Source organism: Felis catus, chromosome B2, assembly GCF_018350175.1.
Source record: "Felis catus isolate Fca126 chromosome B2, F.catus_Fca126_mat1.0, whole genome shotgun sequence".
Lineage (NCBI taxonomy): Eukaryota > Metazoa > Chordata > Mammalia > Carnivora > Felidae > Felis > Felis catus.
Window position 1 is genome coordinate 113,163,234 of NC_058372.1, and position 13,268 is coordinate 113,176,501.

The following is a 13,268-nucleotide window of genomic DNA, read 5'->3' on the forward strand; positions in this document are numbered from 1 at the left end:
CTTCAGGAAAGGCTAGTAGGAAAAACCAGAAATGGAGAGGACCAGATGAAAACATTAGGGCAAATCTTCGGCAGTATGGTTTAGAGAAGTATTACCTTGATGTCCTGGTTTCAGATGCATCTAAACCTTCCTGGAGGAAGGGCACATATTTTGATGCAATCATCACTGATCGTAAGTTTATTTTTATACAAAAGTAGGAGTAGAATTAGTTCCCTAAAGTCACTTACACTTAAAATACAAAACTTACCAACACACACAAAAATGTCAGCCTTGTCTTCTCCCTACCTCTACTGTCTTCATATTTCTTTATTTTTCCCTCTGGGACAATAATATCCAGTCTAGTATCAGGTATTACATTTGGTAATCTCTTTTAGGCCTATTTTAGTTTGTCACACTTTCACAGCCTTTCTTTTTTATGACACTGACATTTTTGAAGAACACATTGGTTTGCTGGCCCTCCCACGGTTTTAAGTAGAATCTTCCTTGTGTTGTGTATTCTTGGCTGGAATATTTTATGGGCAGCAATGCGTTCCTTGAGTGTCACTCTAGAGACCCATGATGTCCATCTGCGCCTCATTGGTGATTAGGTGACTTTTGACCACATTATTTGTTTTTTGCCTAGCCCCATATGGTATCAGAGAATCTACAAGAAGAACAGGTTCTCAGAAGGAAATACCAAAGGGGATCGAAAAATGGTAAGTGACAGTTAAATGCAATAGGTTACTATTTTGAAAAGAGCATGTTGTTCTTTTTAATTAGCATAGTTTAAGCCTTAGGATTTTTCATTGATTTTGAAATTTTGTTTTCTTTTTCTAGTCCAGAAAGCCACGTTCCTGTTTCCCTGAGTTATCATCTGAGTGACATGTTTTTTGACCTGTTAAACTTTGCAGCGGAGACCCTTGTATTAGGTGGAAGACTAGTCTATTGGTTACCAGTATACACACCAGAGTATGTAATATTAAATAATTTTATTTTTTAATTTCACTTTTGTTATGGTATTTGTATATCTTGTATATTTTCCCCCTATTTCCAGTTGTAGTCAGGGTAAATATATTTATGTTTAATGTTTATAACAGTCTTTGTTTACCTACATATGTGTATAAAACCAGCCCTTTTCTCTTATTGAATTGCTTTAACCTTTTTATTTTATATCAGAAGTTGGCAAACTATAGCCTGTGGGCCAGATGTGGTCCTCAGCCTATTTTTGTAAGGCACTTGAGCTGTGTTCTTACATTTTTAAAGAGTTGTTAAAAAATAAAAAAACAACAACAAAGAAAGACATGTTACAGAAACATATGTGGTCCACAAAGGCTAAAGTACTTACTGTCTGGCCTTTTAGAGGAAAGGTTTGCCAACCACTGTTTTATACCATTTTTAACTCAGTGTCTGATAAATCATAGCTCTTCAGTAACTGTTTTGCCAGGCCACAAACATAGGTAATTTTTAACAGCTTAGTGGAGTGATTCATCTACTACTAGCTAGCTTTAAATATCTATTGGCTATTATGATCACCTTAAATGCAGTAATTTTTTTTTTTTTTTTAAATTAGAGCATGTGTGCATGGGAGAGAGGCAGAGAGAGAGAATCTTATATATTTTTTTTTTTTGAGAGAGAGAGAGAGAGAGAGAGAGAGAGAGAAAGGCAGAGAGAGAGGGGCAGAGAGGGAAACAGAGAATCCCAATCAGGCTCCATGCTGTCAGAGCAGAGCCTAATACTGGGCTCAATCCCACAAACCGTGAGATCATGACTTGAGCTGAATCATGAGTCAGATGCCTAACAGACTGAGCCACCCAAGTGCCCTGAGAGAATCTTAAGCAGGCTCCATGCTCAGTGAGGAGCCCCGTGCAGGGCTCAGTCCCACAACCCTGGGATCATGACCTGAGCTGAAATCAAGAGTCAGATGCACAACCGACTGAGCTACCCAGGCTCCCTGCAATAAATCTTTTTTATTGTATTGTATTGTATTGTATTGTATTGTATTGTATTGTATTGTATTGTATTTTTTTATGTGTGAGCTGGGAGGGGAAGAGAGAGAGGGGGACAGAGGACCCAAAGCAGGCTCTGTGCTGACAGCAGTGAGCCCAGTGTGGGGCTTGGACTCACAAACTGTGACATCATGACCTGAGCTGAAGTTGGATGCTCAACTGAGTGAGCCACCCAGGCACAACATCTTTGTTAAAAGCTAATACAAAATAAAAGTTGTGCATATATTTAAAGCCCTGATTATGTTCAATATTGTTGGTTTGGGTTTTATTATTCAGTAATTATTAATTATAAACAGAGCTGTATATAACAACAATGAAACAGAAGATATCTTGAATAAGACAGCATCTTTAGATTTCAAAGATAGTTTAGAATTAGGTTCAAAATTTGGCTGTTTCTTCAATCTGCCATAGAAATATTTTAAAAAAATTATGTAGTTCCTGTATCTTCTATACATAATAATATAGAAAGCATTTTAGAACAGTGTTAACTTTCTGTCTTTTCAAAATGGCGGATGGTCCTTCAGCTGTTGGAAGCCGTGCTGGTTTTTGTTTTATAAATGTGTTGGAAGTTACCATGGCTTAACTTAAGTCATGCATTTGTTTATCAGTTGATAAGACTGTACACATTCCTGCCCAGACTTCTTAACACTGACCTGTGATAGTCTCATTTAATCTTTTCATTTTAAAAATAAGGAAAATTACTTCCAAGGAGTGAAGTGACTTGTCTAAAGTTAATAGCTAGCTAGCTAGCTAATTAGTTTCCTTATTCTCAGGGCTGTGTTCACTTAATTTAACAGTTTACCAGATCTCAGGTACCAGATCTTTATTAATATTTTCAGAGAAGAACACATTTATTTCTTTCTATACAAAAGTGGTTCCTGCCTTAGATAAGCTGAATTCCAGCAGTAAATTTTTAGAAAACTTATTTTGAGATAGTTTCAGACTTACATAGAAGTTTCAAATGTAGCACAAAAAATTCCCCTCATCCAGAGTTTCCAACCATTAATGTCATCTACTGTATCCTCCTTTCTCATTCATTATGTAACCACATACCCATTGTCATTCATCCTTTTTGAAACTAAGAAGTTGCAGATAGTAATGCCCCATCACTTGTACTTCTCAGAAACCAGAACGTTCTTGTCAAACCACAGTCAGCCCTCCAAGTTTGGAAATCAGTATTGATAACACTGCTGTTCAGTACATGGACCTTATTCACATTTCATCAGTTGCAGTCCATCTGAGAAAATGTGCTCTATTAACCCATCTTGTCATTCTCCTCCAGTCTGGGATATGTCCCCATTCTTTGCTTTTGTGTCTTTGATAGTTTTGTAGAGTATACAGCATATATTCTAAAGGTTGACCCTCAACCAGGGTCCATCTGATGTTTCTTTTTTATTTATTTATTTATTTTTAATATGAAATTTATTGTCAAATTGGTTTCCATACAACACCCAGTGCTCATCCCAACAGGTGTCCTCAGTGCCCATCACCCACTTTCCCCTCCCTCCCACCCCCTGTCAACCCTCAGTTTATTCTCAGTATTTAAGAGTCTCTTATGTTTTCGCTCCCTCCCTCTCTAACCCCCTTTTTTTTTTTCCTTCCCCTCCCCCATGGTCTTCTGGTAAGTTTCTCAGGATCCACATAAGAGTGAAAACATACAGTATCTGACTTTCTCTGTATGACTTATTTCACTTAGAATAACACTCTCCAGTTCCATCCACATTGCTACAAAAGGCCAGATTTCATTTGTTCTCCTTGCCAGGTAGTATTCCATTGTGTATATAAACCACAATTTCTTTATCCATTCATCAGTTGATGGACATTTAGGCTCTTTCCATAATTTGGCTGTTGTTGAAAGCGCTGCTATAAACATTGAGGTACAAGTGCCCCTATGCATCAGCACTCCTGTATCCCTTGGGTAAATTCCTAGCAGTGCTATTGCTGGGTCATAGGGTAGATATATTTTTAATTTTTTGAGGAACGTCCACACTGTTTTCCAGTGTGGCTGCACCAGTTTGCATTCCCACCAACAGTGCAAGAGGGTTCCCGTTTCTCCACATCCTCTCCAGCATCTATAGTCTTCTGATTTGGTCATTTTAGCCACTCTGACTGGCATGAGGTGGTATCTGAGTGTGGTTTCGATTTGTATTTCCCTGATGAGGAGCGACGTTGAGCATCTTTTCATGTGCCTGTTGGCCATCTGGATGTCTTTAGAGAAGTGTCTTCTTTAGAGAAGTGTTCTGCCCATTTCTTCACTGGATCATTTGTTTTTTGGGCATGGAGTTTGGTGAGTTCTTTATAGATTTTGGATACTAGCTCTTTGTCTGATATGTCATTTGCAAATATCTTTTCCCATTCTGTCGGTTGCCTTTTAGTTTTGTTGATTGTTTCCTTTGCAGTGCAGAAGGTTTTATCTTGATGAGGTCCCAATAGGTCATTTTTGCTTTTAATTCCCTTGCCTTTGGAGATGTGTCAAGTAAGAAATTGCTGCCGCTGAGGTCAGAGAGGTTTTTCCTGCTCTCACATTCCTGTTTTGATGGTTTTGATGGTTTCCTGTCTCACATTCAGGTCCTTTATCCATTTTGAGTTTATTTTTGTGAGTGGTATAAGAAAGTGGTCTAGTTTCATTCTTCTGCATGTTGCTGTGCAGTTCTCCCAGCACCATTTGTTAAAGAGACTTTTTTTCCATTGGAAATTCTTTCCTGCCTTGTCAAAGATTAGTTGGCCATACTTTTGTGGGTCCAATTCTGGAGTCTCTATTCTATTCCATTGGTCTGTGTGTCTTTTTGTGCCAATACCATGCTGTCTTGATGATTACAGCTTTGTAGTAGAGGCTAAAGTCTGGGATTGTGATGCATCCTGCTTTGGTCTTCTTCTTCAATATTACTTTGGCTGTTTGGGGTCTTTTGTGGTTCCATACAAATTTTAGGATTGCTTGTTTTAGCTTCGAGAAGAATGCTGGTGAAGTTTTGATTGGGTTGCATTGAATGTATAGATTGCTTTGGGTAGTATTGACATTTTAACAATATTCTTCTACTATGAGCATGGAATGTTTTTCCATTTCTTCGTATCTTACTCAATTTCCTTCATAAGCTTTCTATAGTTTTCAGCATGGTTAGGTTTATTCCTAGGTATTTTATGATTCTTGGTTCAATTGTGAATGGGATCAGTTTCTTTGTCTTTCTGTTGCTTCATTATTAGTGTATAAGAATGCAACTGATTTTTGTACATTAATTTTGTATCCTGTGACTTTGCTGAATTCATGTATCCGTTCTAGCAGACTTATGGTGGAGTCTATCGGGTTTTCCATGTATAATATCATGTCATCTGCAAAAAGTGAAAGCTTGACTTGATTCAATTTCTTTGCTGGTTATGGGTCTGTTCAAGTTTTCTATTTCTTCCTGTTTGAGTTTTGGAAGTGTGTGGATGCTTAGGAATTTGTCCATTTCTTCCAGGTTGTCCAGTTTGTTGGCATATAATTTTTCATAGTATTCCCTGATAATTGTTTGTATTTCTGAGGGATTGGTTGTAATAATTCCATTTTCATTCATGATTTTATCTATTTGGGTCATCTCCCTTTTCTTTTTGAGAAGCCTGGCTAGAGGTTTATCAATTTTGTTTATTTTTTCAAAAAACCAACTCTTGGTTTCATTGATCTGCTCTACAGATTTTTTTAGATTCTGTATTGTGTATTATTTCTCTTCTTCTGTTGGGTTTGGGGTGTCTTTGCTGTTCTGCCTCTGTTTCCTTTAGGTGTGCTGTTCGATTTTGTATTGGGGATTTTTCTTGTTTCTTGAGATAGGCCTGGATTGCAATGTATTTTCCTCTCAGGATTGCCTTTGCTGCATCCCAAAGCGTTTGGATTGTTGTATTTTCATTTTCATTTATTTCCATATATTTTTAATTTCTTCTCTAATTGCCTGGTTGACCTATTCATTCTTTAGTAGGGTGTTCTTTAATCTCCATGCTCTTGGAGGTTTTCCAGACTTTTTCCTGTGGTTGATTTCAAGTTTCATAGCATTGTGGTCTCAAAGTGTGCATGGTATGATCTCAATTCTTTTATACTTATGAAGGGCTGTTTTGTGACCCAGTTTGTGACCTATCTTGGAGAATGTTCCATGTGCACTTGAGAAGAAAGTATATTCTGTTGCTTTGGGATGCAGAGTTCTAAATATATCTGTCAAGTCCATCAGATCCAATGTATCATTCAGGGCCCGTGTTTATTGATCCTGTGTCTACATGATCTGTCCATTGTTGTAAGTGGGGTATTAAAGTCCCCTGCAATTACCATATTCTTATCAATAAGGTTGCTTATGTTTGTGATTAATTGTTGTATATATTTGGGGGTTCCCATATTCGGCACATAGACATTTATAATTGTTAGCTCTTCCTGATGGATAGACCCTGTAATTATTATATAATGCCCTTTTCATTTTTTGTTACAGCCTTTAATTTAAAGTCTAGTTTGTCTGATAAAAGTATGGCTATTCCAGCTTTCTTTTGACTTGCAGTAGCATGATAGATAGTTCTCCATCCCCTCACTTTCAATCTGAAGGTGTCCTCAGGTTTAAAATGAGTCTCTTGTAGACAGCAAATAGATGGGTCTTGTTTTTTTATCCATTCTGATACCCTATGTCTTTTGGTTGGAGCATTTAGTCCATTTACATTCAGTGTTATTATTGAAAGATAGGGGTTTAGGGTCATTGTGATGTCTGTAGCTTTCATGCTTGTACTGATGTCTCTGGTACTTTGTGGTCCTTGCAACATTTCACTCACAGAATCCCTCTTAGGATCTCTTGTAGGGCTGGTTTAGTGGTGATGAATTCCTTCAGTTTTTGTTTGTTTGGGAAAATCTTTATCTCTCCTTCTATTCTGAATGACAGACTTGCTGAAGAAAGGATTCTTGGCTGCATATTTTTTCTGTTCATCACATTGAAGATTTCCTGCCATTCCTTTCTGGCCTGCCAAGTTTCAGTAGATAGGTCTGCTACTGCCCTTTATGTGTCTATCTTTGTAAGTTAGGGCCTGTTTATCCCTACCTGCTTTCAGAATTCTCTCCTTATCCTTGTATTTTGCCAGTTCCACTATGGTATGTCCTGCAGAAGATCGATTCAAATTACGTCTGAAGGGAGTTCTCTGTGCCTCTTGGATTTCAATGCCTGTTTCCTTCCCCAGATCAGGGAAGTTCTCAGCTATGATTTGTTCAAGTACAGCTTCAGCACCTTTCTCTCTTCTTCTTCTGGAATTCCTATGATACGGTATTGTTCCATTTGATTGCATCACTTAGTTCTCAAATTCTACCCTCATACTCCTGGATTTTTTTATCTCTCATTTTCTCAGCTTCCTCTTTTCCCATAATTTTATCTTCTTTTTTAAAAATTTTTAAAAATGTTTTTATTTATTTTTGAGACAGAGAGAGACAGCATGAGCAAGGGAGGGGCAGAGAGAGAGGGAGACACAGAATCTGAAGCAGGCTCCAAGCTCTGAGCTGTCAGCACAGAGCCCAACACGGGGCTTGAACTCACGGACTGTGAGATCATGACCTGAGCTGTAGTCGGACACTTAACTGACTGAGCCACCCAGGCGCCCCACATAATTTCATCTTCTAATTCACCTATTCTTTCCTCTGCCTCTTCAGTCTGTGCTATGGCTGCCTCCATTTTATTTTGTACCTCATTTATAGCATTTTTTAGTTACCCATGACTAGGTTTTAGTCTCTTGATCTCTATAGCAATAGATTCTCTGCTGTCCTCTCTGCTTTTTTTCAAGCCCAGCGATTAATTTTATGACTATTATTCTAAATTCTTGTTCCATTATGTTGCTTAAATCATTTTTGATCAATTCATTAGCTGTCGCTACTTCCTGGAGTTTCTTTTGAGGAGAATTCTTACGTTTCAGCATTTTTGATAGTTCCTGCGGTAGCTCCAAACTGCAGGGCACTTCCCCTGTGCTGTCCAGAGAAACTTGTGCTGGTGGGCGGGTCCGCAGTCAGACCCGATGTCTGCCCCCAGCCCACCGTTGGGGCCACTGTCAGACTGGTGTGTACTTTATCTTCCCCTCTCCCAGGGTCAGGACTCACTGTGGAGTGGTGTGGCCTCTGTCTGGGCTACTTGCAGACTGCCAGGCTTGTGGTGCTGCTTTGATGCGATCTGGCATATTAGCTGGGGTGGATCTGCAAGGTGCGCAGGGGCGGGAGGGGCAGGTTTAGCTAGCTTTGCTGATGGTGGTCCCGTGCAGCACCAGGAGGGAGGCAGGCCCATCAGAGGGATGGATCCACAGAAGCACAGCATTGGGCATTTGCACGGCGCAAGCAAGTTTGGTGACAGGAACTGGTTCCTTTTGGAATTTCAGCTGGAGGATGGGAGAAGGAAATGGCGCTTGCCAGCACCTTTGTTCCCCTGCCAAGCTGAGCTCTGTCTCCCGGGGTTGACAACTCTCCCTCCGGTGTCCCCTAGCCCTCCTGCTCTCCAAGCAGAGCTGTTGACTTTTAACATTCCAGATGTTAAGTCCCGCTAGCTGTCAGAACTCACAGACTCTGGCCCCTCCGCTTTTGTTAGCCAGACTTTGGGGGCTCTGCCTTGCCCAGTGGGCTGCCTCTCCACCGCCCCGGCTCCTTCCCATCAGTCCGTGTAGCATGCACCGCCTCTCCACCCTTCCTGCCCTCTTTCATGGGCCTCTTGTCTACGCTTGGCTCTGGAGAGTCCGTTCTGCTAGTCTTCCGGCGGTTTTCTGGGTTATTTAGGCAGATGTGGGTGGAATCTAAGGGATCAGCAGGATGAGGTGAGCCCAGCGTCCTCCTATGCTGCTATCTTCCTGTTGATGTCTCCCTCCATCTGATGTTTCTTTTAGGACCAGATTCAGGTAATGATCTTGGTAGGAATACTACAAAAATTATACTGTGTTTTTCATGCACTGCATTGTGGGGCACACAGAGTTAACTGCTACTAGAGATCTTAAATTTGATCATCTAGTCCTGTTGTTCTCTGTCAGGTTTCTCCACTGTGAGCCATCATTTTCTCCTTTGATTAGTATTTCATCAGGGGAGATATCCCAGGATTACATCACTATCTTGTTCATCCAGTTACTATTCACATTGTCAACTCCATTGTTTACAACCACCACAATGATGACTTTTCTGTTCCATCATTCCTTCTACATTTCTAAGTTGGCATTCTACAGTAAGGAAGAGTTTTCCCTTCTTCCCCTGTTTACTAATTTATTAATTTATATTTTTATGGAGTGCTTAATTTATACTTTTATGGATGCTTGTATTATTCACTGGGCTATAATTTATTATTGTCACTATTTTGTTGCTCAAATTGTCTCAGATTTGATCAGTGGGAGTTACTTTGAGGTGGTTCCTCTGTCCTTTTGAAATATTCCCATTAGTTTTTGTGTACTTATTATTTTTTGGCATTTCTGACTGCCCACTATTTTGTTGTTTTGTATTTAATTATAATTCAAGTTGAATGTGCTTAAGAATATCTTTTGTAGTTCTTTTATTTATTCCTTTCTCTTTATACAAAATTAAATTGGAGGTACTTTTAAGTATTTTTAATATTTCTAAAGACCTTACAAATGGACATTGGATATTTTTTTCAGTGACTTCTCAATTTTAATAATTTTCAACAATGAGAAATTTCCAAATGCATATAACCAAAGGGATATTTTAGAAGTAGAAAAGGGATACATGCTTTTATGACTTTTTTTTTTTTTTTTTTTTTTACCCTAGATGTTTATCAAGGGAAAGCTCTCATCTAGGTATGTGTCTGATGCACACATGGGAAGACTACTATGGTATTTACTTCCCTGACTTTATCTCTCAAGAAATTTATGTCCATGTTCTCTAATGTTCATAATTAGGCTTCTGTTGTTTTACCCTCCCTGTACTTTTTTTTCCTTTCTATTTTTACTTTTATTTGCATTTATTTTATGCAGAATTTACTCCTGGGACATAATTTTTTGTTTCTTCTTAAAAAAATTTTTTTAAATGTTTATTCATTTTTGAGAGACATAGAATGCAAGCGGGGATGGGGCATAGAGAAAGAGGGAGACACAGAATCTGAAGCAGGCTGCAGGCTCTGAGCTGTCTGCACAGAGCCCAATGCAGGGCTTGAACTCATGAACCATGAGATCATGACCTGAGCCGAAGTTGGTTGCCTAACTGACTGAGCCACCCAGGTGCCCCTTCTTCAGTTTCTTCTGGGGTATATTTTTGTTCTGTGCAACCTCCTCTTCTGGTTTGGGAACAGTCTGCTCTTTTTCAGTAAGGATTATCTCACTGAAAAGAGATCATCTCACTGAAAGTGTGGCAGGGAGAGCTCATGTATGGGTTAATCTGACTGTGAGCCCTGTAAGTTCCATGCCACATCTTGGGGGCTTTGTTCAGCTAGATGTGCTCAATGACCAGAAAATCTGTATCTAAACCCTTAAACTCAGCATTACTCTCTGCATTTTTAAGCATGTGCAATAAAAATTCGGCTCTCTTTTTAGGCCACTGACCCTGTGTGCAGCCCCACTCTCTGGCCTGGGCACACCTACCACTCTGCCATTGTAGCAATGGAATGGCACACATTGCTTCTGCAAAGTGACATCCTTCAAATACTTGGTGGCTTTTCAGATATGCAAACCCTGATGGCCTGGGAAGCTTCACATGTGTTCTTAAAGTGAACATGATGATTTGAACCTCTTGATTTGCATGATTTTGTAGGGGTTTTTTGGGTCAAGTGAATAGAAAACCATTCTCAGAGGTCACCTCAGGCAGCATCTGGGAAGAGGAAGATCTCCTTCTCTTTAGCCTAAAGTGACCTTACTAATGAAATATTAATTATTATTACTGTTAACTTATTAATGAACTTAGTTTGTCTTGTGTTAGGAAATAAATTATTTTTACTTCTTTACTATATGTCATCCAAAATCTTTGTTCTTTTTAAAATAGCACAATATTATGATGAATTTAACTAAAATCATCTAGAAATGTTTGAAATAATGTTCTTGGTTCTGAATTAAACAATTTAGAATTTGTTTGGTTATATTGTATTGAAAATATAGCTTTTTAAGAATAAAGATTTCATTTTAAAATACATTAGCACAGCTTAATTTTATTTTTTTTATTTTTATTAAAAATTTTTTTTAAAATATTTTTATTTATTTTTGAAAGAGAGAGACAGAGCATGAGTCGGGGAGGAGCAGAGAGAGAGGGAGACACAGAATTCGAAGCAGGCTCCAGGCTCTGAGCTGTCAGCATAGAGCCCGATGCGGGGCTCGAACTCACAAACTGTGAGATCATGACCTGAGCTGAAGCCGGACACTCAACCGACTGAGCCACCCAGGCGCCCCGAGCACAGCTTAATTTTAAAACGTTTGTATTTTTGGTCTATTGAATATAGGCTTTTAGTTCTACTACTGAATTCATTTACTCAATCAAATTCTGTTACACGATTCAAGTTTAAAAATAAGAATTACATATTATAATCAAGTTCAGGCATTACTCTTTAAATCCAGGGCATTTTAAAAGTATAAGTCATGATAAAAATAAAGTACTACCTTTGAAAGTTTAGTTATTTGCAAGGAATTGTCAGAGCTGATGATTGAAAAAGGATTTTCCATTTGCAGTGAAGAAATTGCTACTCAACAGACTGGCTGTATTTCCTTGGGTATAGTTTTTCCCCCACTCTAGCATGTCGGATTTTTTGCCAGCATCAAGATGCTCTGTACACTTCGTATCTTTTCACCTTTGTTTATTCTGTGCCCATTGCTTGATAAACCATTTCTTCTTTCCTCTGCTGATAAAATTCTAGTAATCTTTCAAGGTCTGGCTTAACTGTCACCATCTCTGTGATACTTTTCCAACCCTTCTTAGTAGAATTAATCTTTTATCTGTGCTCTCAGTAGTTTATTCTTATCACTCTTAGAGACTGACCACATAAAATTACTGTAAACTGTTGGTATTTATGGGTTTATTATTCAAAGTTGCAGCTACTTGCAAGTGACCCCGAAGATCTATGTCATTAATATCGTTTGGATGACATAACTTCAACTCATGTGTGTTTGATATTATAGGAATTGCTAAGCTACAGAGTTCAGCTGTTTGCTCAGGCTTTATGTCTCCATATTGTGTTGTTTTCTTACTGGCATTACACACAGATAACTTTCTTGAGGTGATCACAAACTGCATTTCTTTGTAAAAGATGCCCTTTTAATAGAAATCCCGCTTCTAATGCTTGTGATAAAAATGTTGATAAAGTAAAGAAGCTTTATAAAGTATGCCCCAATGTAGGATTTGGGGATACATTTTTCTTCCCAGTTTTACTGAAGAAATAATTGATATATGTCACTGTATAAGTTTAAGGCATATAGCATGATGGCTTGCTTTATATTGGGAATAAACAGTAACTCTAGTAAAATGAGTTTTGGAGTGGCTCAGAGCAGCAAAGAAAACATGTTTTTCATCTCTTAACTAGGAAACAAGAAAAAGTGATACCTTGAGCTATTTTCAGTGAGTGCTCTAATCAGTGCAAAATCTGTTTCTCAAATGGGAGGTGAAATTGTAGTGACATTTGGAAATAGCTTATGGTATGAAGATTCATAGGAAAATGAGTGTCATGATTTATGGAAAAGCTAGGGGCCTATGCACAGTTGGTTTTGCTTTTAAAAAAATAATGTGTTATAATTTGTATATCATGAAAGTCACCTTTTTACAGTTTACAACTCCATGGTTTTTAGTACATCCACAAAGTTGTGCAACCATCACCACTTTCTAATCCCAGAACATTTGTATCACCCGTAAAGAAACCCCATATACATAAGCAGTCACCACTATTTCTGCCCCTGGCAACCACTTATCTACCTCTGTGGACTTGTCTATTGTGGCTGATTTAGGTTTTAAATAGATGTTTGGATTGTAGGGGTATAGTAATAGAAATGAAACGAAGATAGCATACCATACTATCATAATAACCCAGGCATAGTACAGATTTATGGCTTCTATTTAACACTTTGCAAACAGTTCATTGAAGTATGTTGGTATAAAATATATTAGTAAATCTATAGTAAAGAATTTTAGCGGGTACCTGTGTGGCTCAGTCAGTTTAAGTGTCTCTTGATTTTGTCTCAGGTTGTAATCTCATGGTTCATAAGATGGAGCCCTGTGTCAGTCTCTGTGCTGACAGCGCGGAGCCTGCTTGGGGTTCTCTCTGTCCCTCTTTGCCCCTCCCCTGCGCACATGCACTCTTTCAAAATAAGTAAATAAACATTAAAAAAAAAAGAATTTTTTGTTGATAT

At 38.5% G+C, this 13,268-nt stretch overlaps 1 protein-coding gene and 1 pseudogene across 3 annotated transcripts in view; one reads left to right on the forward strand and one right to left on the reverse strand.

Moving 5' to 3' along the window:
• Positions 1 to 13,268, forward strand: part of TRMT11 (tRNA methyltransferase 11 homolog) — a 58,974-nt gene that overhangs the window by 23,287 nt on the left and 22,419 nt on the right. For all 3 annotated transcript variants that reach the window (XM_003986532.6, XM_011282620.4, XM_011282622.3), the window contains 3 exons: positions 7 to 171; positions 623 to 695; positions 817 to 948. In XM_003986532.6, coding sequence (XP_003986581.2) covers positions 7 to 171; positions 623 to 695; positions 817 to 948 — 370 coding nt within the window. The remainder of the gene's footprint in view (positions 1 to 6; positions 172 to 622; positions 696 to 816; positions 949 to 13,268) is intronic.
• LOC109499884 lies at positions 7,045 to 12,162 on the reverse strand (annotated as a pseudogene).